Source organism: Pelobates fuscus, chromosome 6 (assembly GCF_036172605.1).
Source record: "Pelobates fuscus isolate aPelFus1 chromosome 6, aPelFus1.pri, whole genome shotgun sequence".
Lineage (NCBI taxonomy): Eukaryota > Metazoa > Chordata > Amphibia > Anura > Pelobatidae > Pelobates > Pelobates fuscus.
The window spans coordinates 211,942,206-211,964,968 of NC_086322.1; the positions used below are offsets into that span (position 1 = coordinate 211,942,206).

The window sequence follows — 22,763 nt, forward strand, 5'->3', positions numbered from 1 at the left end:
TGACAAGCTGCCCTTTGCCCCTGGCTGTTGGAGGAGCCTGGTTGCCAGCCTCCTGCCTCATGAATATGGCCCTGGGTTGTATGGCCCTTTACAAACATTATTTGGGCTGATGGATTTATATTGTGCTGCTGCTGGCCCTTTAAGAACTGCATTGTGGCTTATGGACTTGTATTGAACCATGCTGGCCCTTTAAGAACTGTCTGGGGACATATTGAGACTTTGGGGTACAATGCCCCTTTAAGACGGTGTCCCCAGTGTCCCCAGACTTGGTTAAAATATTTTGTTCATTGCTATTTTCCGCTTGGTTCAGTAAATGGGACTTACTGAACCAAGTACCACACAGACGGATCACCCAGAAGTGGAAGTGTGCAGGCAATTTACCTCCCAGGCTGGGAGTCTGCTGTAGGTAAATTGCCGACCGCTGTGTGGCCTCAGTTCGTGCAAACCAACACGTGGCGGCGGCCATCTTTGTTCATTCGAGCGAGGTCAGCGGTGTGTGTAGCCAAATTCATGGAACTGAAATCGGCTACACATTTCACCGAACACCGCTGACCCTTACCTTCTCCTACACTCCGTTTTCAGCTACAGAGACTAAGTCCCGTTCGGCAGTTTGAACTCACTGTTATACTGAGCCAAATGCACGAACGGCCTCATTCGTGCATTCGAATGGGACTTAGTCATTTTTCTGCATAAAATTGACTGGCCGCACAGCCCAAATCTATGGAACGGTTTTGGGCAGGAAAATGTGCTTGCGGTTGGTCATAAAGGACTTCCGTCTAACTTTTTATCTACTGGATGGATTTGTCTGATTTTTGAGAGTGTTTATATTTAAAGTGTGCTGATTCTGAATATGTAATATATATTCTAAATATATCATTTTTATGAAGATTGGACACATATTTTTAAAGTTACAGTGTATGTATTAAAACTGTATTTTTCCTGTCTGTGATAATTATGTTAACCATTGTGTTCCATAATTATATCACAGGCAGAGGGGAGGATTTTGTGTGTAATTGCTGAAAGTGTTTTCTGTAATGTACGTGTGTTATTAGTTGTTCTGTAAAACCCTGTGGGTGGTCCTATGTAAGGAAAACCTGCATAAAAGAAGGCCTTTTGGTGCCAAATAAAGCAGATCATCTTGTACCTTCATGAAGTTTCAGCTCATGTTTGGGGGATTGGAGAACTACACTCTGGGGATTGCTATAATCACTATACTCCCCAGGGTATGATCACTAAGCTCTGCTAAGAGCTTGTTCCTGTTCCTGCTCTCTGGAATTCGGAGAGGTTGACCTACTGGAAGCTGGACCCTGGTCTTGGGTCCAGAGTGGGTGAAGACGGCGAGACCCCAACCAAGCTGCGGCGGTTTGTGGGTGTCTACAGTGGTTATGGTGTCGGGCGGAGTGCTTGGAGTCCTCGGGATGCACTAGGAGCATCCGTCAGCGGAAGGTACCTGGTTGGGGTGCCAGCGATTCCGTTACACATGTCTATTGTCAATTGGCGTGAGAAGCCTAACATTACTAAGGCTGTGTTTTTATTCAGTTTTCTTGTAATATACTTCCAGAATTACATCACTCTCGTTTCCACTTCAACTATATATTTTGTATTCCTAGTACCATGAACAATGGGACATCAATATGCCTCTAGATGCCATGACCCTACACATATTTATAGTATTTTCTCCACCTAAAGACCCAGAGCTAATGATTTTGATGTGATACCATTATTTCTGCTAACCGTATGTGCCAAGTTGTACAATGCATGTTCCATCTTATTCTGAGAATAAATAAAAAATGTAAAAAAAAAGAGACTTTTGGACCAATTTAACAGTCAGTTCAACCTGAAGATTTAAGAGAACATTCAGTTACGACCAAAGGGAAGTCAGGTGTGTGAAATATGCTTCAGCCAAAGTTTCGTTATGAGCAGTTTCAGGAGTTGTTATTTGGTTCAGGAGTGAGAGGACCCTATCGTTACATTGGGTTTTATTGGCTAATGCAAGCTTGATAAAGACATTTATTTGCTTCCTAGATTACTGGAGAGGTCTCAGGTGGTACATTTTCTTGGAAGTATTATATAATATGCATAATATAATGGGAGCGTCCAGATGATGCATCTACTCTCGGATCCAGAGGATAGTTAAAATCACCACCAATGATCAATATTCTCTCTCAAAGGGACGCCAAGAGAGGTAGCATCTTAGCACAAAAGGACTTCTGCTTTTGTTAGGGAAGTACATATTGGAAAAAGTGAGAAGCAAGTCATGAATTGTCCCCTACACAAACAGGTACCGGCCCTTCGGGTCAGCGGCTTTTGAGACAGGAATGAAAGGGGTTGATACTGAGAACAGTGTTGCCACTAAACCGTATTGGTTTTGTGGGTTGCTAGCAAAGAACGCCTGGGAAGAACGTTTGTGTCGAAAAGGAAGATCCCTGGTTTAATGGAAATGTGTTTCCTGGAAAAATGCCACCGAGGCCCTCAGAACCAATAGCTCTCAAAGAAAAATATAGATGGACCCCTTCAGGGAGACTTTTGAGGCTTTTATCAGGCTTGGAAGACAAAACTAGAGTGGGAGATACACCTGGTCTCTCCAATATTATCTACCCTGGAATAAGCAAATGCAGCACCCCCTCTCCCCCCACCAGCCAGATGCCACATGCTCTTCTACAACTAGAGGCCTGCCACATACTGCACTGGCATAGTTATACATGCGGTTTACAGCTTTCAGGAGAAAGTTAAGCCAACGACAACTGCTGCCTGAGGTAAAGGAGAAGGATCACAACCTACCTCTACTCCAACGGCAGAGTGTCCCATGACCATCACATAAACTTCCCCAAGTTGGGGTCAAGGCTCTGGTATATACTCACTATGTGAAGAATAAGAATATTCCCAAACTGCATTCTATGTCCCAGATATTCAGGAGGCCAAGAGCCCATTGCCACAAGGCTGAGAGCCTTCGGGGGGGGGGTGGGGGGGGGACCCTGGTGCACCTTCAGAGAATCTTCAACTGAAAACATGAAGCGACAGCTTCCCTCTGGTTCACAGATCAGGGTGCCAAATGTAGCCGGATTGGTGGGCATCACATACAGGCTTTTGCTGATGCCCGAGGCCAGTGGAGTGGACTACTCTGGATGGGCGGGACTCTGTCTCTTATTGGGAACTGCCTTCCAATTATAAGAAACTGGATTGCTAAAGAGAAGATAAACCATTGGACAGTAAGGCGAGATAATGCATACATAAAGCAAATTAAACACATGAAGAAACTGTGCTGCTCTTAAGGTCCAATACTATTGGAAGAACTCAGCCGATTCCTGTAGTGGGGCAGCCGCTGCCACAAAAAGTCCCAGTTCCACTAAGCCAAAGCAGCAGGACTATATCCTGTGGGATTGGGATAATTGCCACCAGTCCAAATGTGAGTAGTAACGGAGGCAGAATTGGAGGCAGAATTAGGTTGAGAACATGGAACTGACCCCACACAAGCAGACCTCAGATGCTTGTACTTCTGGTATCTTCGGTTAAATTCAAAATAACTCTGACCTGATTGAGTGTGTAGTACTCCTGGGCTTCTAAATTGAGTATAGCTATATAAAAGTTGCTGTTTTAAGTGGAATTATAAAGATTATGCCTGGAGTTCTGCAAACTTGCATCCTGCTTGTCAGTGTTCAGGCCCTGTCTCTATATGTTACTTGGTTTTATGTGTTGGTTATTGCTTGTTTATTAAATCAGTAATTATGATAAACTAACTGCAGTCTTCTTGTATGAGTAAGGAGTATAATCCTCCAGCATTTTACTGCACATATTCAGCTGGTCCATCAGTAATAGGGGAAGGAAGAGTGTACAAATTGTGTGTCCCTTTTTATTTCTTCTGTTCCCTTATGTCTTCCTTCTGTTCTTCTGCTTTTTTTTTATATTTTAATATTATTTGTTCTAGCAATATAAACCATTTACAGTCCAGTTGTATAAGTCAGGAGTGCTGTCCTCCTGCATTTATATGTAGCTGTTCAGCTGGTTTATCAGTAGTAAGGGAAGGAAGAGAAAAAACACATCTGAGGAAGATGTTGCTTCACCATTGGATATCCTGTGGATATTCATCTGATCTAAAAGTAGGTAGTCTTGTTTATTGGGGGGAAATAAACGGAGGGGGGGGGAGGGGGCTCTGAAGGGGGACTATTATTTTGCATTCTTCTGTATTTCTCTTTTTCCCTTTTTATGTCTTTTTACTTTCCAGCCACAATCATAATCAACTGTTAGCTAACAGTATCCTTAGTCTGTTTTTTTACAAACTTTGAGTATTTTTGTAATGTTATTTAGATAGATTTATTAAGAACCATTAAAGATCAAAACAAATTCCGCTATTTCCTACACATGTACTTTATGTAATTGTTGCTTTTACTGGTGATGTGTATAAAACCCACACATTTCTGACTAATGAGTTTTGTAACCATGAAGAGCAAGAGGGAGTGTGAAAACATTCTTAATCATCATATCAATGTGGTGCTGTAAAATAATTAAATAAGGACACCTGCAATATATGTTTGTAAATGAAATGTTTTCATTACATTTTTAAATTTATATTTTGCTTCAAAATTTATTTATACAGATTCTACTTTCTTTCGAATGACGAGCTTCTTGAAATACTGGCACAGACACGCAACCCACAAGCTGTCCAGCCTCACCTGAGGAAATGCTTTGATGCTGTATCAAAACTGGAGTTTGCACTAATGTCATCAGGGCAGGAAGAACAAGTCTTCAGCAATGACATCTTAGCAATGCTGTCACCAGAGGGAGAAAGGGTACATTTCATCTTACTAAAATTTCATTTTTAGACTTTTTAGATATTTTTTCAGGTATGTTTGTGTGACACTATATTCTCTCCTTAGGTTGGCTTGGGCAAAGGTTTGAAGGCGAGAGGGAACGTTGAAGAATGGCTTGGCAAAGTCGAAGAAGCAATGTTCACTTCTCTAAGGCGGCTAAGCAAGGCTTCTATCGCTGACTATCAAAATAAAAGCAGAGTAGAATGGGTAGTCACTGGGTTTCCATCTCAGGTAACATAACCACCATGATGGTTGACATCTTCCCTTCCCTGTCCTTCCTCGACTCTCTCTCCAACTTTCTCTCTGTCCTTCTCCCTGTGTTTCTCTTCCCCCCCCTCATCATGTATACTGAAAAAAAGAATTTTGCTTATTCTTTATTTTTCTTTCCTTGAAATTTCTATGAATAAAGACTTGGGGAAAAAATACACAATGCCCTCTGATATGGATACTTGGATATCTTATGGGTGTGTAATCAGGGGGCTATTTACTGAACAGGGTTCATCACCCAACAAAGACCACATTCTATGTTATTGTACTTGTACTGTTCTCTACATATTGTGCAAGCTTAAGAGTATGGGTAGAATATGTATTGTTTGAGTCCTTACTTGCTAGTTCACATTCAGGGATTTACTCTTTAGTGCAAACAAAAATTGCTAATATGATCAGTGTATGTAAAATGCACTGCACAGTGCCTAGCTATACAATCATCAGCCACAACACTATAACAACTGACAGGTGAAGTTAATAACATTTATTATATTGTTACACTGGCACCTGTCAAGGGGTGGGGTATATTAGGCAGCTAGTGAACAGTCAGTTCTGGAATTTCATGTGTTGGAAGCAGTTAAAATGTGCAAGCGAAAAGATCTAAGGGACATTAACAAGGGTCAAATAGTGATGGCTAGATGACTGGGTCAGGGCTTCTCCAAAACGGCAAGTCATGTAGGGTATTCCCAGTGCGCAGTGGTTTTTACCTGCCAAAATGGTGCAAGCAAGGACAACTGGTAAACTGGCATCAGGGTTATGAGCTCCCAAGGCTCATTGATGCATGTGGAGAGTGAAGACTAGTCCGTCTGGTCCTATCACGCAGAAGAGCTACTGTAGCTCAAATTGCTGAAAAACTTAATGCTGTCCATGACAGGAAGATGTCAGAACACATGGTGCATTGCCCATGATGATCCCTGTCTACAGCCAAGAGTGCCTTTAATGGGGACATGAGCATCAGAACTAGACCATGGAGCAATGGAAGAAGGTTACCTGGTATGATGAATCACGTTTTCTTTTAGACCATGTGGATGGCTGTGTGCATCATTTAACTGGGGAAAAGGCAGTGTTATGCCCTAGGCAATGTTCTGCTGGGTAACCTTGGTAATCCATTCATGTGGATGTTACTTTGACACACAACACCTTTCTAGAGATTGTTGCAGATTCGTACACCCCTTCATGGCAATGGCATTCCTTGAATGCAGTGGCCTCCTCAGCAGGATAATTCACCCTGCCACACTGCAAACATTGTTCAGGAATGGTTTGAGTGACATGACAAATAGCTATATCCTGTAAGGGAAACTGTATGACAGTCTGCCTGCCAATCATTCTTACTAACAGGCAGAAGCTTGTGTTATACAGTCTGGGACAGAGGAAAGGTGTATGTAGAAGAAAGGGGACATGCTAGGGGGACATGTTAATCAGGTCCTGCATAGGATAGAGAAGCAGTGCTAGTTTTTATTTCATTTACTGGGCTCTTAAATGTTTTTTTTCCAATTATCTGCAGGTGATATTGACTATTTCCCAGCTGATGTGGTGCAGAGATCTCACACATTGTCTTGAAGGGGAGAATGAGGACAACCTGAAGTCTATGGCGAATTTTGAAAAAGTGAACTTTGAGGTGAGATTCAGTATTGGTGGGACCATCTAGTAGAAGTGTTATACCATTAACACTGTTAGTGACATTATAATAAACCAGTACACTAACCTAACTGCACAATGGTCTACTGGGCTAGCCTTGCCATATGGCAAACTAGATAGTGGACAAATAGTGCCAGGCTGTGGGAAGTTCTGCACTGAGACCAGGAATAAAAATTGTAAATGGTTTAATTAGGGAAAAAAAATGTCCCTGCTGATCACACAGTAGTTGGTGCTGTGCAGTTGGCAAAGCTGTTCATGATTGGCAGGGGAGCATGAAGACACACCCTGTCATGGTAGGAATTGCAGAGTGCCGCAGGGCATCAGGGGCACTGATTGGCTGAGAACAGTCATATCTATCCTATCATAAGAACCTTGCATTTATGGATGCTGTACCTGAATGGCTTGATCCATCCAATTAATGACTGCAAGGCTGCATAGAACTGCCAAAACTCAATTAACAAGACAATTCATTCCTGCAGAAGATTTCTAGGATCCCAATTTTTTTTCATTTTTTTTTATTCTTTATGTTTGGTATGCTGGTAGGTACAACAGTGCCTGTATCGCCACAATAGCATCATGAAAAAGCTAACGATAAAGTAAACAAGCTATGAGCAATATGGTTTAAGTTAAATTGGAGTAGGTGAACAAGCATAAGTGTACAAGCTTAAGTGTATTAGCAAGGTATAGGTGGGCTTTGAGTTTAACAATCGGTCCATCTTTACAGTAGGGTTAAGCATGGTAACACTTTCTCTATTTAAAGTGGGTGTCTGAGCTCTGTGGTTTGCTAGTGTGATTTTCTAGAGTGTGTTCCTCGCTTGGTGCTTTGTGTAAATCATGCTGCGTTATCTGTAAGCAGTGTGTCTGGCTAAGCATAGTTGGAGTTGATGCTAGGGCAAATAGTTACGAGCATAAGTCAATGTCCATGGATGGAAGCTTAGTGACAAGAGTCCGCCAGGTTGAGTAGGATTTAAGGTTCATCTGCGCCGGCGTCTTCACCGCGGCCTACCAGCAGGCAGACCGTGTCTTTTTACCCGCTTATCCGATTCCCAATCTGTGGAGAGGTTGTTGGGCGCTCTGCCTTCGGTATGCTGCGTGTGGGGCACTCTGGCTTGGTAGAGTGTGCCTCTTCTGGGTGCTTCATGATGCTCCGCCATGATGGATCGCCATTTGGAGGGGTTGTGGTTGTCGGGTCCTTAGAGTTTGGCCCTCTCCAGCCCTGCGCTTGTTAGGTAGGTGCCTCTTGTGCCCCTGTGGTGCAGTAGTGTTGCCCTGCGCTGTTTCATTGGCGTGTGGCGGTAGTTGTGGTGTTGCAGGCCCGGGCTGGTGGGGTAGGCTGATTCTAGCTGGGTGCAAGGTGGGTGGTTTGGGTATTGGTCCCTGTGGCCTGTCTTGTCGGGACTGGCAGTTCTAGGGTCTGGTGGCCCCTGTAGGTCTGCTTTATGGGGGCTGTTCAGTGGGGTCCCACTCTGTGTGCCCCCCATTTCACCCTGGTTGATGCCCGCAGCCTGTACCTTAGTTTAGGAACCAAATTTTGATGATGTAAAAAGTAGTTTCTTAATGAAGTGGTGAAGATACCTGGTGTCCCCTGGTGCCGTCCAGCTGTTTAGTGTTAACAGTCTGCAGCCCAGCCACTCTCTGCGGCATTTAACAAGACCAACAATGGGGTAAAAGCATCAGCTAAGTTCTCCCAGCCTATCATTATCGCCTATTTCTAGTATGTCTTGGTATGACTAATGCGGAGTTACACTTTGCCTTAGCCACACCTCCATTCTTAAACCATTCAAAAAGGATTTAATAGGAAGTATGTAAATAACTGATTTCCCAAATTTTGTTGGATTGTTGCTAAAACCATTAATTTTATTGATAATCAATCATAGAAAATACAGTAGCATAAAATGTAATGTCTACAATAGCACATTTAGAAAACCTTGATTGTTTATGTCAACGTTGTAGGATATACCTATTTTCATTGCTCCAGAAAATATGAATTTTGTAGCAGCACAGAGGTTGTCATTAGTTCAACCTAATCTGTAAATGTTCAGGTCACTGGCCTTATTTAAATATCAGTTGTAATTCCATTGGGCTATAACACAGAGCAGCCAGAATATAATGTTTTATTTATAATGAACAATCCTGTCTCTCACTGCAGCTTTCCTTTTTCTTTTTCTCTATAATGTATGACTTTTTGCTGCAGTAAAATGTATAACAGGAAACTTTAACAACTCCTGCACATGTATAAGATCTTATCTCACTATGCCATTTCATTTATTAGGCATTACTAAACCTTGCTGTACAGGGTTATCTGTAAGAAACATGCAAACGAAAATACAAAGGCATTTGAAAAGTTTGTTTTAAAGCAGAACTATCACACAGATAAGATCATATTAATATAACGTAAAGGGACACTATATTCACCAGAACAACTTTAGCTTAATGAAGCAGATTTGGTGTATAGATCATGTCTCTGCAGTCTCACTGCTAGATTCTCTGACATTAAGGAGTTAAATAACTTTGTTTATGCACCCTACTTAGCCCCCTCCCCCCGCATGTGACTTACACAGCCTTCCTAAACACTTCCTGTAAAGACTCATCTAATGTTTGCACTTTATTGTACGTTTAGTTTAGAATTTCTTATATCCTGCTCTGTCAATAGCTTGCTAGACCTTACAGGTGCCTCCTGTATGTAATTAAAATTCAATTTACAGATAAGGAGATAACGACTTTTAAACTAAGTTATATTTTATTGCAAATGAAACCATTTTGTATGTATGCAGGCTGTGTCAGTCATAGCCATGGGAGGTGAGGCTACGGCTGCATAAACAGAAACACAAGTGATTTAGCTCCTTAATGGCAGTGAATTGAGAAGTGTGACTGCAGGGACATGATCTATACACATAAATTGCTTTGTTGAGCTAAAGTTGTATAGCTGACTACAGTTTAGATCTGCCCTCTGAATCTGTCTATAAAATTAATTTTGCACAATTTTGGAAACGACTCAGAAGCAGAGTTTTCATTGATGTCAACTCACTTTGCAAGAATTCAGGGAAGTGAGCACTCATACTCGAGAGGAATCATTGCAAAAAGTAGATTATCTTGTATTATCAACATTTTGATTTGAATATGTTTTTTAATTTGCCGTTTTAGAGATTGAATGCCTTAGCTGGACTAGTCCGTGGTCAGCTTCCCACCATTCACAGAAACATCATTACTGCACTTATAACAATTGATGTGCATGCCAGAGATATTGTCAGTGACCTTGTAAAGGAAAAGGTAACCCAGAGATTTTCCAATTCATTGAACGAAACGAATCATCTGTATTATATAAATGTCTCTGAATGTGATTTTCTGTTTATTGCAGGATTTTGTGTTAATTTAATTCAATTTACATTTTAAAAAATATCAACATTCATAAAGCCAAAGGAATGCATTATTTATCACCATGTCGCCAATTATTTCTCATTATATAAGTCAATAATATAGATTCCCAACACATTACCCAGCAGAAGGAAATCCAGGATATTAATCAGCAACTAATCAATTGCTTTGACAAATGATACAATCTTATGTGATGTTCCTTAGATATGTATTGTGATATCGTCTAGTATAAGTGAATGCAACCCCTAATTCCTTCAATGCTAAAGAATTAATTAGGGGGGTGGGGGTTGTGGTTGGTCAGTAACATAATATACACATTGATTATAAGAGGTGTAAACATTGTTTTAAAACATTGTCAATGGACAAAAACTATAAAAGTAATTCACTTCTCATATATGTTCTTTCCACAAGGTGACAGTGTTTTATCAGATAAGCCATGTTACTAATTAAATCACAATTTAATTACTTGACATTTCCTATCTTGACTTGACATTTAAATCACTGGAACATGTATGATTTTAGAGCTGAATTAAATGCCTGTTTTATTAGATTTCTATCTAGATGAAGGTAAATCATTAAACATCATCTTTGTATAACAAACCTAATGGCCACATGACAAGGCAAGAAAAAGCATTTTGTTAACAATCAACTACATTTCATATTTGCCAGAATATCAACTAGTGTTGTACTGAATATTAACTATTAATGTGGGATAAAGTGATCAGATATTAGCAATAAAATGCATATAATGTGTTATTATTTTATAATGATAAATGGTAAAGTAAACTAGGGTTTATTATCATAAACCAAATCTGATAATATAGGTAGATAGAAAGATATAGATAGATGAATAGACAGACAGATAGATAGACAGACAGGCTATCTATATATGTACACACATACAATCTTACAATCTTTAACCAAAATACATGATTGTACTCTTTGAAAGTAACCATTGTTCTTCCTGGCCTTTTTTTTGTTTTTCTTGTGTGTGACCACGGATATTTGGTTAAAATTATTTTATGCAGGTCAGCTAAAAATATATCCAGCAAGGACACATGAATACTTAGACCAATCTTAGATCAGTGTCTTTACACAGAAACATTACATTAAAGGACCACTCTAGTGGCAGGAAAACATACTCGTTTTCCTGGCACTAGAGTGCCCTGAGGGTGCCCCCACCCTCAGGGTCCCCCTCCCGCCCGGCTCTGGAAAGGGGAAAAGGGGTAAAACTTACCTTTTTCCAGCGCTGGGCGGGGAGATCTCTGCCTCCGTTCCGCCCCGTCGGCTGAATGCGCACGCGCGGCAAGAGCTGCGCGTGCATTCAGCCGGTCGCATAGGAAAGCATTTACAATGCTTTCCTACGGACGCTAGCGTGCTCTCACTGTGATTTTCACAGTGAGAATCGCGCAAGCGCCTCTAGCGGCTGTCAATGAGCCAGCCACTAGAGGATTTGGGGGAAGGCTTAACCCATTAATAAACATAGCAGTTTCTCTGAAACTGCTATGTTTATAAAAAAATGGGTTAACCCTAGCTGGACCTGGCACCCAGACCACTTCATTAAGCGGAAGTGGTCTGGGTGCCTAGAGTGGTCTTTTAAGATGTAGCGGTTCTTTTAAATATATATAGAAATTCAGGAAAACTGTGTTTACCAATGTCTGTAAAAACTTAGGAACACTCCAAGCAACATAACTAATACAATATAATATACATTTTATGCTGAAGACTGGTCTAAGTATTCATCCTTGTTGAATATTCTTTTAGTTAACCTGTGTAGTACCATATTAATCAAATGTCCATTACTATCAAGCTTTAATACTAACATACACAAGAAAACTAAAAAAAAGTCAGCAAAGACAATGGTTACATTCAAAGAATATAAGACAGAATTTTTTTTATTTATTTTTTATTCAAAGAAAATAGAAACCTGTATTGGTTATGGTGTCCTTATGTACCCCTCCCCCCATTGTAAGTAGTCAATCCATTTTAGAATGGTTTAATGTCTTACCTGGAGTCCACCAAGTGCTGCTCTCTGCTTCCTCTCTGAAGCCTGAAATCCCTGCTTAGCTCTTTGTCTAGCTAACTGGCTGACAGTGTCAGTTGATCACTCTCATCCAAAGGACTGAGTCCGGCACTGCCAAGTCTGTAGTGGAGGCAGGAAGCAGCATATGGAGGGCCCTAGGTAAGAAGTCAAGCCATTCTAAAATGGTTCGACAACCTAGAATGGTGGGGCACCAAGGCTATAGTGAGCTGCTATTTCATTATACCATGAGCTATAAAACTTCTATATATACTGTCCTTGCAGCCCCAGCAATGCAAGCACTGCCTTTTCTGGGAGAAGGCAGTGTTTAGACTGCATTCTAATGCCACCTCAAGATGCTGATTGGGTCAATGTGGGGATTGCCGTGCATGAGCATTAGCCCCCTAACATTTCCCTGTGGCTTGGGATTGGCTGTAATCATGATTACAGCCAGGGGAATAGCAGTGGCTGGGGTAAGTAAAACTTATTTTTTCAACTATTTAAGTGAAGCTCATAAGTCTAAATAGCTGGGAGAACACTCTTAGATGAGGTATACATGTTAATATACCTAACATTAGAATGTACCTTTAAGATACTGATCTATAAACTGCCTAATATTAACGTGAAATAGCTACTTTCTTTATTTAAGATAACATAGCACAAACATATATTCCTCTTTTTAATAAGCAAAAAAAGTAGAATAGGACAAGAAGGAGTCTTTTGGCTAGGAGTCTTGGGAATGAATTGTACTACAAATGTTTTTATCCAGAAGATGTTTTCACTTATTGAATGCTCTGAGAGACATATGGATAAGTAATACTAATTCATTTTTCTTCTGAGGTTTCTAGACTACAAGGTTGCTGTAGGTGCAGAGTATTTCTTTGTTAACTTGACTTTTTAAATATAAGACAATATACACTTTGTCCACCTAATAAACTGTTTTATTAGATACTTGATTTTACATGATGCATGTTTATTTTATGTTTAGGTTGACAGCATTGAGAACTTTGATTGGCAGAGACAACTACGTTATTATTGGGATCTAGACCTAGACAACTGTGTGGCCCGGATGGCTTTATCACAGTATACCTATGCATATGAGTATCTTGGGGCATGTCCTCGGCTGGTGATAACTCCTTTAACCGTAAGAATGAAGTGCAGAATTGGTTACAAAGTTTGTATTTGTTAATTCATAGCAAGTATTTTAACAATGTTTTTGTGTTTCTGTAGGATCGATGCTACCTGTGCCTAATGGGGGCTTTGCAGTTAGATCTTGGTGGTGCACCAGCTGGACCTGCAGGAACTGGGAAAACAGAGACAACGAAAGACCTTGCCAAAGCACTTGCCATCCAGTGTGTGGTGTTTAACTGTTCTGATGGATTGGATTACAAGGTAGGCAGATGGACTGAGAGGACTTAATGCTTCATTCCTGTGTAGAAAATGTATATTTAATTGCATTTTTATGAGGCATTCTGTAGTTATGTACAATATAGTTGTAACATTCTATATAGTCATAATTAACGGGACACTAAAGTCTAGTGCCTGAGATTTAAATTACAGATCATTATAACTAGAACATGAGCGCTAAATGTAGGAGTTATTTTTTTCTTACAATAATTATACAAAAGTTTGACTGAATATTATAGAAAATTTAGTTAAAAAACATTTGAGGTGAATCATCGCTTAAAAAAACGAATCCATTTGTCAAATGAGAGATAATTTTATCACTCATTCATTCAATAATATTTTCAGCAAATCAAGTATGAAATTGCTAACACTTATCATTATTATATTTTTCACATTATCATATTGAAATTTTCTTACATTTACTTTTCAATTACAATAACAACTTATGTTCCCTTTTTTCCTAAACCTGCAGCAATATGTAGCAAAGGTAGCTGCAGCTATAATCCAATATGAAAAGAAAAGTTGGTCATTTTAAGGCTTGGGCCACTGTGAAGTAGCACTTTATCTATGGAGACATGAGGACTGACCTACTGAGGTGTAAGCCTTGTCTTCCGAGGTGCGGACCTTGTCTTTTGGAATGCAGGAATTGCCTTCTGAGGTGCAGGCCTTGTCTTCTGAGGTGGAGGCCTTGACTTCTGAGGTGGAGGCCTTGTCTTCTGAGGTGGAGGCCTTGACTTCTGAGGTGGAGGCCTTGTCTACTGAGGTGGAGGCCTTGACAAAGCCTTGTCTACTGAGGTGGAGGCCTTGACTTCTGAGGTGGAGGCCTTGACTTCTGAGGTTTAATGCTTGGATTTCAAAGCTGAAGGGGTTTGGGTGACTGAGGAAAATGATTTGGGCAGGTGAAATTCAAAGCTTTGGTGACTGAGATGCATCTTTGAAATATTCCCTCAAAGAGATGAACAATAAGAATAAAGCTGAAAATGTATTTGTAACAGTAAATTACAATAGACACTGCTGTGTACCATTTCCCTTGTATATTATAGATGAATAATAACCTACTCTTGGAATCTTATTGATAGCTGTATGACATGTGGAAGCTACATGCTAGAATCTATGTGCCCCCTTTTCATTCTTTGAATTGTGTTCTTCTACAGATGATGGGGCGCTTTTTCAGTGGTTTGGCTCAGTCAGGAGCATGGTGTTGTTTTGATGAATTTAACAGAATTGATATTGAAGTTCTTTCAGTTATTGCACAGCAACTAATCACCATAAGAAATGCCAAAGCTGCAAAGGTAATTTTTGTATTTCCATATAACTAAAGTAATCATTTGAATAACAAAATATCTCTTTTTCTTCACTTATTGTGCTGTAATGAGTTGCATTTTGCAGGACAGACAATAAAACAAACTGCTTCACAGTACTATAATCACTCAAAATCCATGTAATTACCAAACAGAAGAATGTGTATAAATCAGCTAAATTGTAGAAAAAAGAAAAACTGTGGACTGTTTTGCATGCTTGAAACTTTTCTAATGTAAATATGAGCAAACATCAAAGCACTAGTCAAAACCGATTGCTCTTTTTCATTTACATAAAGAATTGTATATGAAAGTAAAACAAAAGTATGTCTATGCATGTATACAAATTAAAAATCATTTTTGTTTTGTAATGAGAGTGGTTCAAGGTTTTTGGAGCTTCATCTCCTTGAAAATAGATGACTGCCAGGATTGTCATGGTATAGTTGATTTGCCAAACTCCTTGTCATTATGACAATAAATCTACATATCCATTAACCAGTTCAGTGTCGACATGTTAAAAAAAAAAAAAAAAAAAAAAAAAGATATTTAAATTTAAAAGGGCACTCAATATCCCCTGGCCTTATCCCACTATTAAGAGTCAAACTGTTTCTGTACTTGGACTCCCGCTGCCCTTCTGCAAAATATATATTTGGATGGAATTCATTTGTTGAGAACATCGATTGGTGCTCACAGTCAGTGAATTCTTTCCAAACACCAGAATTGATATTGCTAATGTGGTATAAGGAAACGCATGACTGCCGGCACTCAGGGGTTGCAGGTAAGTGTCAAATAGTTTGAATATGGTGTGACTCTTGGCATCGGGCCAGTTTCAGGAAAGTCCTGGTAGCATAACCATTCTGGCATACTTAGTTCCCTTTTCACAGTTGAATAGCTGGCATATGGGACCTGGACAAAAATGTTAAAAGTTTTATGTATAGATCACCTAAAATATTACATTTATGTAAAAGTAGTGATTTTGGTTTTCGTTGACCAATTTCATGCATGCTTGAAAATCAGGCCACAACTCTATTGACAATTCCAATTTCCTATTAAGAAAAACGTGCAAATATCAGTTAATTATTTCAAAGAATGATATAGATTAACAGCGAAATGTCAGCCAGCGAAATGTCATGAATAAGTTCCACCGTAGCAACTGAAAAGACTGTGTTTGTTTATTTACTATAACTATATAACTTTATAAAAAAAAATCACAAATATGCTAAGGTTTCATTCATCTCTTCTTTAACGAGGGCTCTGTAAATCACTGTGAGCATTAAACATCTTTGCAACCTGATTTCATAAGAGCAGCGCCGCTGTTTATTGCCTATAAACATGTATTAATTCAGTGTAATATTTGATAAATCATTGTCACCAGAAGTAGATTTAGGAGCTATATTAAGTTATCATTAATTTGTTGCAGGATTCACAGTAAAACTTTTGTTTTGGAATATACAACCACATTAGCTATATTATTTTTATGATGAGGTTGAAGCACCTTGGAGTGTATTTATATAGAGTATTATGTTATTGCTTAGTTACAGGGAAACATGAGTGCCCTATTTATCTAGGAAGCTGCTGTAAGACTTCTGTAGTGGAAGAATGAATGTTTTATGGAAATCTCTCCATCTTGTTTTAAATTTCCCATTGGGGGTTCATGATGATGCAAGATCATATAATGGAAATAGATTATAAAACATACATTTCCATTCGCACTTTGTTCTGTACATTCCAATTCCCGTTTTCAGGTCATTGAGGTGTAGGCGAGAAAGCTCAGTTGGTTTATCCACTGTTTGTAGTATTTTTTTTCAAACCTACACATTCAGTTTCCATTTACCTTTTATTCTTGAAACTGTAAATTATGTAGAATTGTCCAGGGAACTGCATATTTGATGCCAAAATAGATAAATGGGAAAACAATCTCTACCTCAACTATGTTACCATTTCAGCTATTTTGGTCTATAATTTGCAATTCCCTTTTCAGTTCCCACTAAATCACTTTTTAGTGAATATTTCTAAATTTATTTTATATTTTGTATCTGTAAGGATAATGAATGAGAAACTCTAAGTTATATAATAACACATATACACCAGAAAATCTCAATGTGTCCCTCTTTGCTATTCATTAACAAAATAAAGCCATTGTATGTTAGTGTCATAAGAAAAATATGTAATACAATGAACAAAATGAGGCAGCTGATATTTCAGTGTTTTATATGATGCATTTCTTATCAATCAGCTCTCCAGGTTTATGTTTGAGGGGCGTGAAATTAAACTGGTTATGACCTGTGCGGCATTTATCACAATGAACCCGGGCTACGCGGGAAGGACTGAATTACCAGACAACCTCAAGGCCTTGTTCAGACCATTCTCCATGATGGTGCCAAACTACGCTCTGATTGCAGAAGTACGTAAAGTGCCACTGGGTGCAAGGGAAACTATTTTGTAAAGGTCGTACGTGTGACACAATTCACGTGGCAAGTTCACGTGGCTTTTACAGGGTTATTAACTACAGCATGAATTAGAGTTAGAGTTAGGCACGGTAATGTATAAAGTCATTCCAATATCATAGAATAATTGCTAATTTAAGAGAACGCCATATCTTGTCAGGGAGAAAACAAAGCCTTTGTTTTTATTTATTTTTTACTGAGAAGCGGGCTGTGTGCTTCACTCTATGGAGCTTAGAGTATACAAATATACTGTTATTTTGAATCAAGTAACTAATTTCAAGATAAACCTTTAGATTCAAAACTGTTTTACAATTTATGGGTTGTTATTGTAACTACATCTTATAGCTTGTAATGATCATATTTCTATGCATGTTTTTTATACATAATTATATTGCTGGGGATGGATAAATGTTTTCTCTGTTTCCCTTTTTATTGTGTTCCCTTTCCCCAGTTGATGTTTCCACTTTTTTTTAAAAAAAATTTATAAAAATGATTTCAAAATAATAATTGCTAATTGCCTATTTAATAACCGAGCAAAGTGTAGTGTTACAGTAATCAATTTCTTTCTGCATTTCAGGTGATTCTGTATTCAGAAGGTTTTGAATCCAGTAAAGTCCTAGCCAGGAAGATGACACAAATGTATAAACTGTGCAGTGAGCAGCTCTCACAACAGGATCACTATGATTTTGGCATGAGAGCTGTGAAATCTGTCTTAGTCATGGCTGGGTAAGAACTATATGTGTGTTAACAATAAGTTAGTAGACTGACAAATTAGGTTTTCAGGACCTGATTGACACTTGGCAGTGAGTACTTTAGGTATTAATGGCTAACGGATTTTTCTAGACACCATCACCACAACATGTCATTTTAGTCATCACAGTGCCATTCGGGCGCAGTGGCCATCATCTGCTTGAAAACAATTTCACCAAAACCAGGGGTCACAGGCACCTGCTGCTCAACTACCTGTACAGCTATTGTTAATGCAGATGTTCCACTTCTGCATTAAAAATATAATTTGTATCCATGTTTTAAATAAATTCATTAGCTGAGTGTGTCACCAGCTCAAGCAATCAGTGGCTTTAAAATATGGGTGAAACTGAATATTGTCTGCATCAGTACAATCAATACATGTTGAAGTCTATGAATAAACTCTACTAGGGTAAAAACATGGGATATGATTTTTTTCCTGCACTCATTTGCTGAACAGCTAAAATCTCTGCACACTCGCTATGAGTTGAGTTTAAATGGTGAGATTGTGCAGCTGGGAAACAGCCATTACTTACTGAGGTTAGCAATAGCAACATTGCCAAGTAATGGCTGGTTGGTAATACTTACTGGAAACATAATGATAGTATGCCAATTAGCGCAAGCAATTGAGCACTCATATCAGTTGATCTTTGCTTTTTCTACATTTTAGCAAGTTGTACTGGTATTATATACTTGGTGTGCTATATTTTTTGGTGCTAAGTATTTTGTATGTATAAATGTGTCTCACTACATGTTTAAGGATACGTTACTAAAGGCTATTCTTTGTTCTAATTGCAGTATTTCAAGGTGGCGCTCTTGCCATGGTCTTTGGTCTCAGTTATCGTGGACTTCTTTAATAGTGTCTTATGACCTTTTTGGGGAATATAATTTATTCAGTTCGCCAGTGAGTGTCTTAGCAGAGGGATCTATACCTATGTGGTGGAGTCTGGAGGCCTTACTTACCTTGCTAAACACTAAATTGAAAATTAATTGCCAAATTTAGGGGAAAAACTGCTGATTAGTTTGACTTTTTTAACCTGAAGTTTTCAGTTTGGATTTTAGATCACTAGAGTTCAAAGTTTAGTCAATGACTGTGTGTCTACCAGCAAAATATATTGTGCCATATTCTTTGACTATTCTTTGACTATATTTTTTAATTGTGAAGGTGTTGGCGAGGTTTCTACTGTGAGTGTGTCTTTGGAGTGAATGGGATCCACTTGTTCACTCACAATAAAGTCTCCATGACTTCAAATAACGTAAATGGAGGATATTGCAACTGCATGTGCTAATGGGTTCCCCTTTCCCATTTGTTTCTTAATGGAAACACTGGACATGCTTGCACATATGCCATGATGCATGTACATGTCCAACACTTCTCCTATTGTCTGCAGTAGGAAACAAGTGATTGGCTGATATGCTTCAAGCCACTCTTAGTTAAGGAGGACATAATACAAAGTAGATCAGGAGCTGGCATATGATCTAGTCCCCGTTACCTTTCTTCACTGATTTGTAAATATGCCCCTTCTCGGCCTTTCCACTTCTCCTGTCCGCTGCTCGCACCCTTACTGCTAACTCACGCTTGCAGGACTTTTGTACAGGCATCTCCTTTTCTTTGAAATAGCCTGCCTTCCACCATCAGACTCTCCTCTAGTCTTCAACCACTTAAGAATTCCCTCAAAACCCATCTGTTCAGAAATGCTTATGGCCTCCCAGAGTAACTTCTATGTCACATATATGTCTCTTGCTCTCTCCTAATGAGCCACACTCAACTCTCACCTCAAGTTCTCCTTCTTTCCCACCTTGTTTGGTTACTTGCTGCCTTATTGCATCTGTATACCTCCTCTAGACTGTAAGCTCATTTGAGCAGGGTCCTCATCTAGGCATTGTTCCTGTAACATTGTGTAATTGTCTCATTTATTGTTAAATTTCCCTCCTTTCATTATTATTATTATTATTATTATTGCCATTTATATAGCGCCAACAGATTCCGTAGCGCTTTACAATATTTTGAGAGGGGGGGGATGTAACAATAAATAAGACAATTACAAGAAAACTGACAGGAATAATAGGTTGAAGAGGACCCTGCTCAAATGAGCTTACAGTCTATAGGAGGGGGGGTATTAGAAACATTAGGATAGGAAATATCAAGTAGGAGTGAAGCAGAGCTGGAGGAGAGAGCAAAGCACTATTCCATAGGGACAGGTATGTAAGGGAGAGATTACTCTGGGAGGCCATACGCTTTCCTGAAGAGATGGGATTTAAGGCCCTTCTTAAATGATTGAAGACTAGGGGAGAGTCTGATGGCAGTAGGCAAGTTATTCCATAGGAGAGGAGCCGCCCGTGAGAAGTCCTGCAAGCGTGAGTTGGCCGTACGGGTGCGAGCAGCGGTCAGGAGGTGGTCGCGGGCAGAGCGGAGGGTACGAGGAGGGGCATACCTCTGGATCAGTGAAGAGATATAAGAGGGGCTGGAATTGTTCAGTGCTTTAAATGTATGGGTTAGCACTTTGAATTGACTCCTATAGGATACAGGGAGCCAATGTAAGGACTGGCAGAGGGGCGAGGTGTGAGAGGACCGACTGGATAGGAAAATCAGTCTAGCTGCAGCATTCATTACAGACTGTAGCGGGGCAGTACGGCTTTTGGGGAGACCAATCAGGAGAGGGTTACAGTAATCCATGCGGGAAATTACTAGAGCATGGACAAGCTCCTTGGTAGCATCTTGCGTAAGAAAGGGGCGGATGCGGGCTATGTTTTTGAGTTGGAACCTACAGGACTTGGCAACAAACTGGATGTGAGACTCAAAGGTGAGACCAGAGTCAAGTATGACGCCAAGACAGCGCGCTTGTAGGGATGGACTTATGTGGATATCACTGACTTGAAGGGAGAGTGAGAGAGGAGGATCAGTATTAGGAGGAGGAAAGACAAGGAGTTCAGTTTTAGAGAGGTTAAGTTTGAGAAAGCGTGACGACATCCAGTCAGAGATGGAAGAGAGGCAAGCAGTGACACGTTGCAGGACGGCCGGGGAGAGGTCCGGTGAGGAGAGGTATATCTGAGTGTCATCAGCGTACAGGTGGTAGTTGAATCCAAAAGAGGCAATAAGTTTTCCAAGAGAGGCAGTATAAAGAGAAAATAGAAGGGGACCAAGGACAGAGCCTTGGGGAACTCCAACCAAGACAGGGCGAGGGGAGGAGGTATCCTTGGAAAATGAGACACTAAATGAGCGTTGGGAGAGATAGGAGGAAAACCAAGAGAGGACAGAGTCACAGAGACCGAGTGATTGAAGAGTTTGAAGGAGAAGAGAATGATCAACTGTGTCAAAGGCAGCAGAGAGGTCAAGGAGAATTAATATGGAGTAGTGACCTTTGGATTTAGCGGAGATTAGGTCATTAGTCACTTTGATAAGAGCGGTCTCAGTAGAGTGGAGAGGGCGGAAGCCAGACTGAAGAGGGTCAAGGAGAGAGTTGGAATTAAGGAAGTGAGACACACGGGTAAAGACAAGTCTTTCCAAAAGCTTTGATGAGTAAGGGAGCAGGGATATGGGACGATAGTTCGAGGGGGAGGACGGGTCAAGAGATGTTTTTTTCAGGATAGGTATCATAATATTGTAAAGGGTTGAGGAATAAGTTGGCGCTATATAAATACCAATAATAATAATAATAATATGATAATGGAAAGGCTTAAGAGGTACAATTATTTTTTTTTAAGGATGTATTCCCAAATTAATTTAAAAAAGTGACAAAACATTTAAAAGCATGACATTTGCTGCTCATGATACGAGTGTGCAATTACAGCCAATCAACTGAGAGTGAACAAATACTGCGGCTAAAAAATGTTTACAGTTCACCTATATTTCCAGCTTGGCTATATTGTTCAGCAAATTCAATGTACGCAAGATTCACTGTTAAGGGAATAGACCTCATTGATTTTTTTTTATTTTTTGCAGGTCACTGAAAAGAGAGAATCCCAATTTAAATGAAGATGTGGTGCTAATTCGTGCCTTACGTGATTCAAATTTACCGAAGTTCTTATCAGATGATGCAGAGCTATTCAGGTATGAGAACTCAGTTGGAATTCAATTGATTTCCATGTCCAACAAATGTGCTGAAAAACAAATAAATAAAGACAGATCTGTCCATTGGAACAGTAAAATAAATTGTGCAAGTTCCATTATTTTTGTGTGTATCATTTTACCATAAACATACGCTTCACCGTTTCTTTACTAGTTTACCAGTAAGAGTAATCTATCTTGTATACATGAATTACATTTTTGTTACATTCAGAAAAGCAGTAATTGCTATGTAATGCTTTTTCCAGTATTGTTTTCAAATAATGCATTTAGGATAATCCATAAACAATGTATACCGCTACCAGGATTAATTAATAAAGTGAGAATCCAAAGTGGATTTCAAATTTTAGGTCAAAATAGCTGAGCTGGGAAAATTTACTAAGCCAGCTATGTTTTCAGTTTAAAACAAGCAAGTAAATTAGGTGGACAGCGCTAAGAATTATTATAATAAAATCATACATACACAGGTAGCAGCAGATTTCGCAATTATGTGTCTTACTCTTAAAAAAAAAAAAGGGAAATAAAAGTACAATGATAGTGCAGTATGTTATTAATAATATGGTTATAAAGATAAAGATATTCCAAAGGGGCACTCATGTTTTCAAGAGCTTAAAAAGCTCTATTTTAGGAGCCTGGACGGAAAAATTCCTGTCTGAGGATTTCTTTTTGCTGGTATCAGATTCCCAAGGT

General features: G+C 39.4%; 1 protein-coding gene across 1 annotated transcript in view; it reads left to right on the forward strand.

Annotated features, from left to right (window-relative positions):
• Window positions 1-22,763, forward strand: part of DNAH6 (dynein axonemal heavy chain 6) — a 257,043-nt gene that overhangs the window by 68,479 nt on the left and 165,801 nt on the right. Inside the window, exons 24-33 of the mRNA XM_063458711.1 lie at window positions 4,595-4,787; window positions 4,875-5,039; window positions 6,580-6,693; window positions 9,858-9,983; window positions 13,097-13,252; window positions 13,339-13,500; window positions 14,670-14,807; window positions 17,050-17,217; window positions 17,838-17,986; window positions 21,951-22,058. Coding sequence (XP_063314781.1) covers window positions 4,595-4,787; window positions 4,875-5,039; window positions 6,580-6,693; window positions 9,858-9,983; window positions 13,097-13,252; window positions 13,339-13,500; window positions 14,670-14,807; window positions 17,050-17,217; window positions 17,838-17,986; window positions 21,951-22,058 — 1,479 coding nt within the window. The remainder of the gene's footprint in view (window positions 1-4,594; window positions 4,788-4,874; window positions 5,040-6,579; window positions 6,694-9,857; window positions 9,984-13,096; window positions 13,253-13,338; window positions 13,501-14,669; window positions 14,808-17,049; window positions 17,218-17,837; window positions 17,987-21,950; window positions 22,059-22,763) is intronic.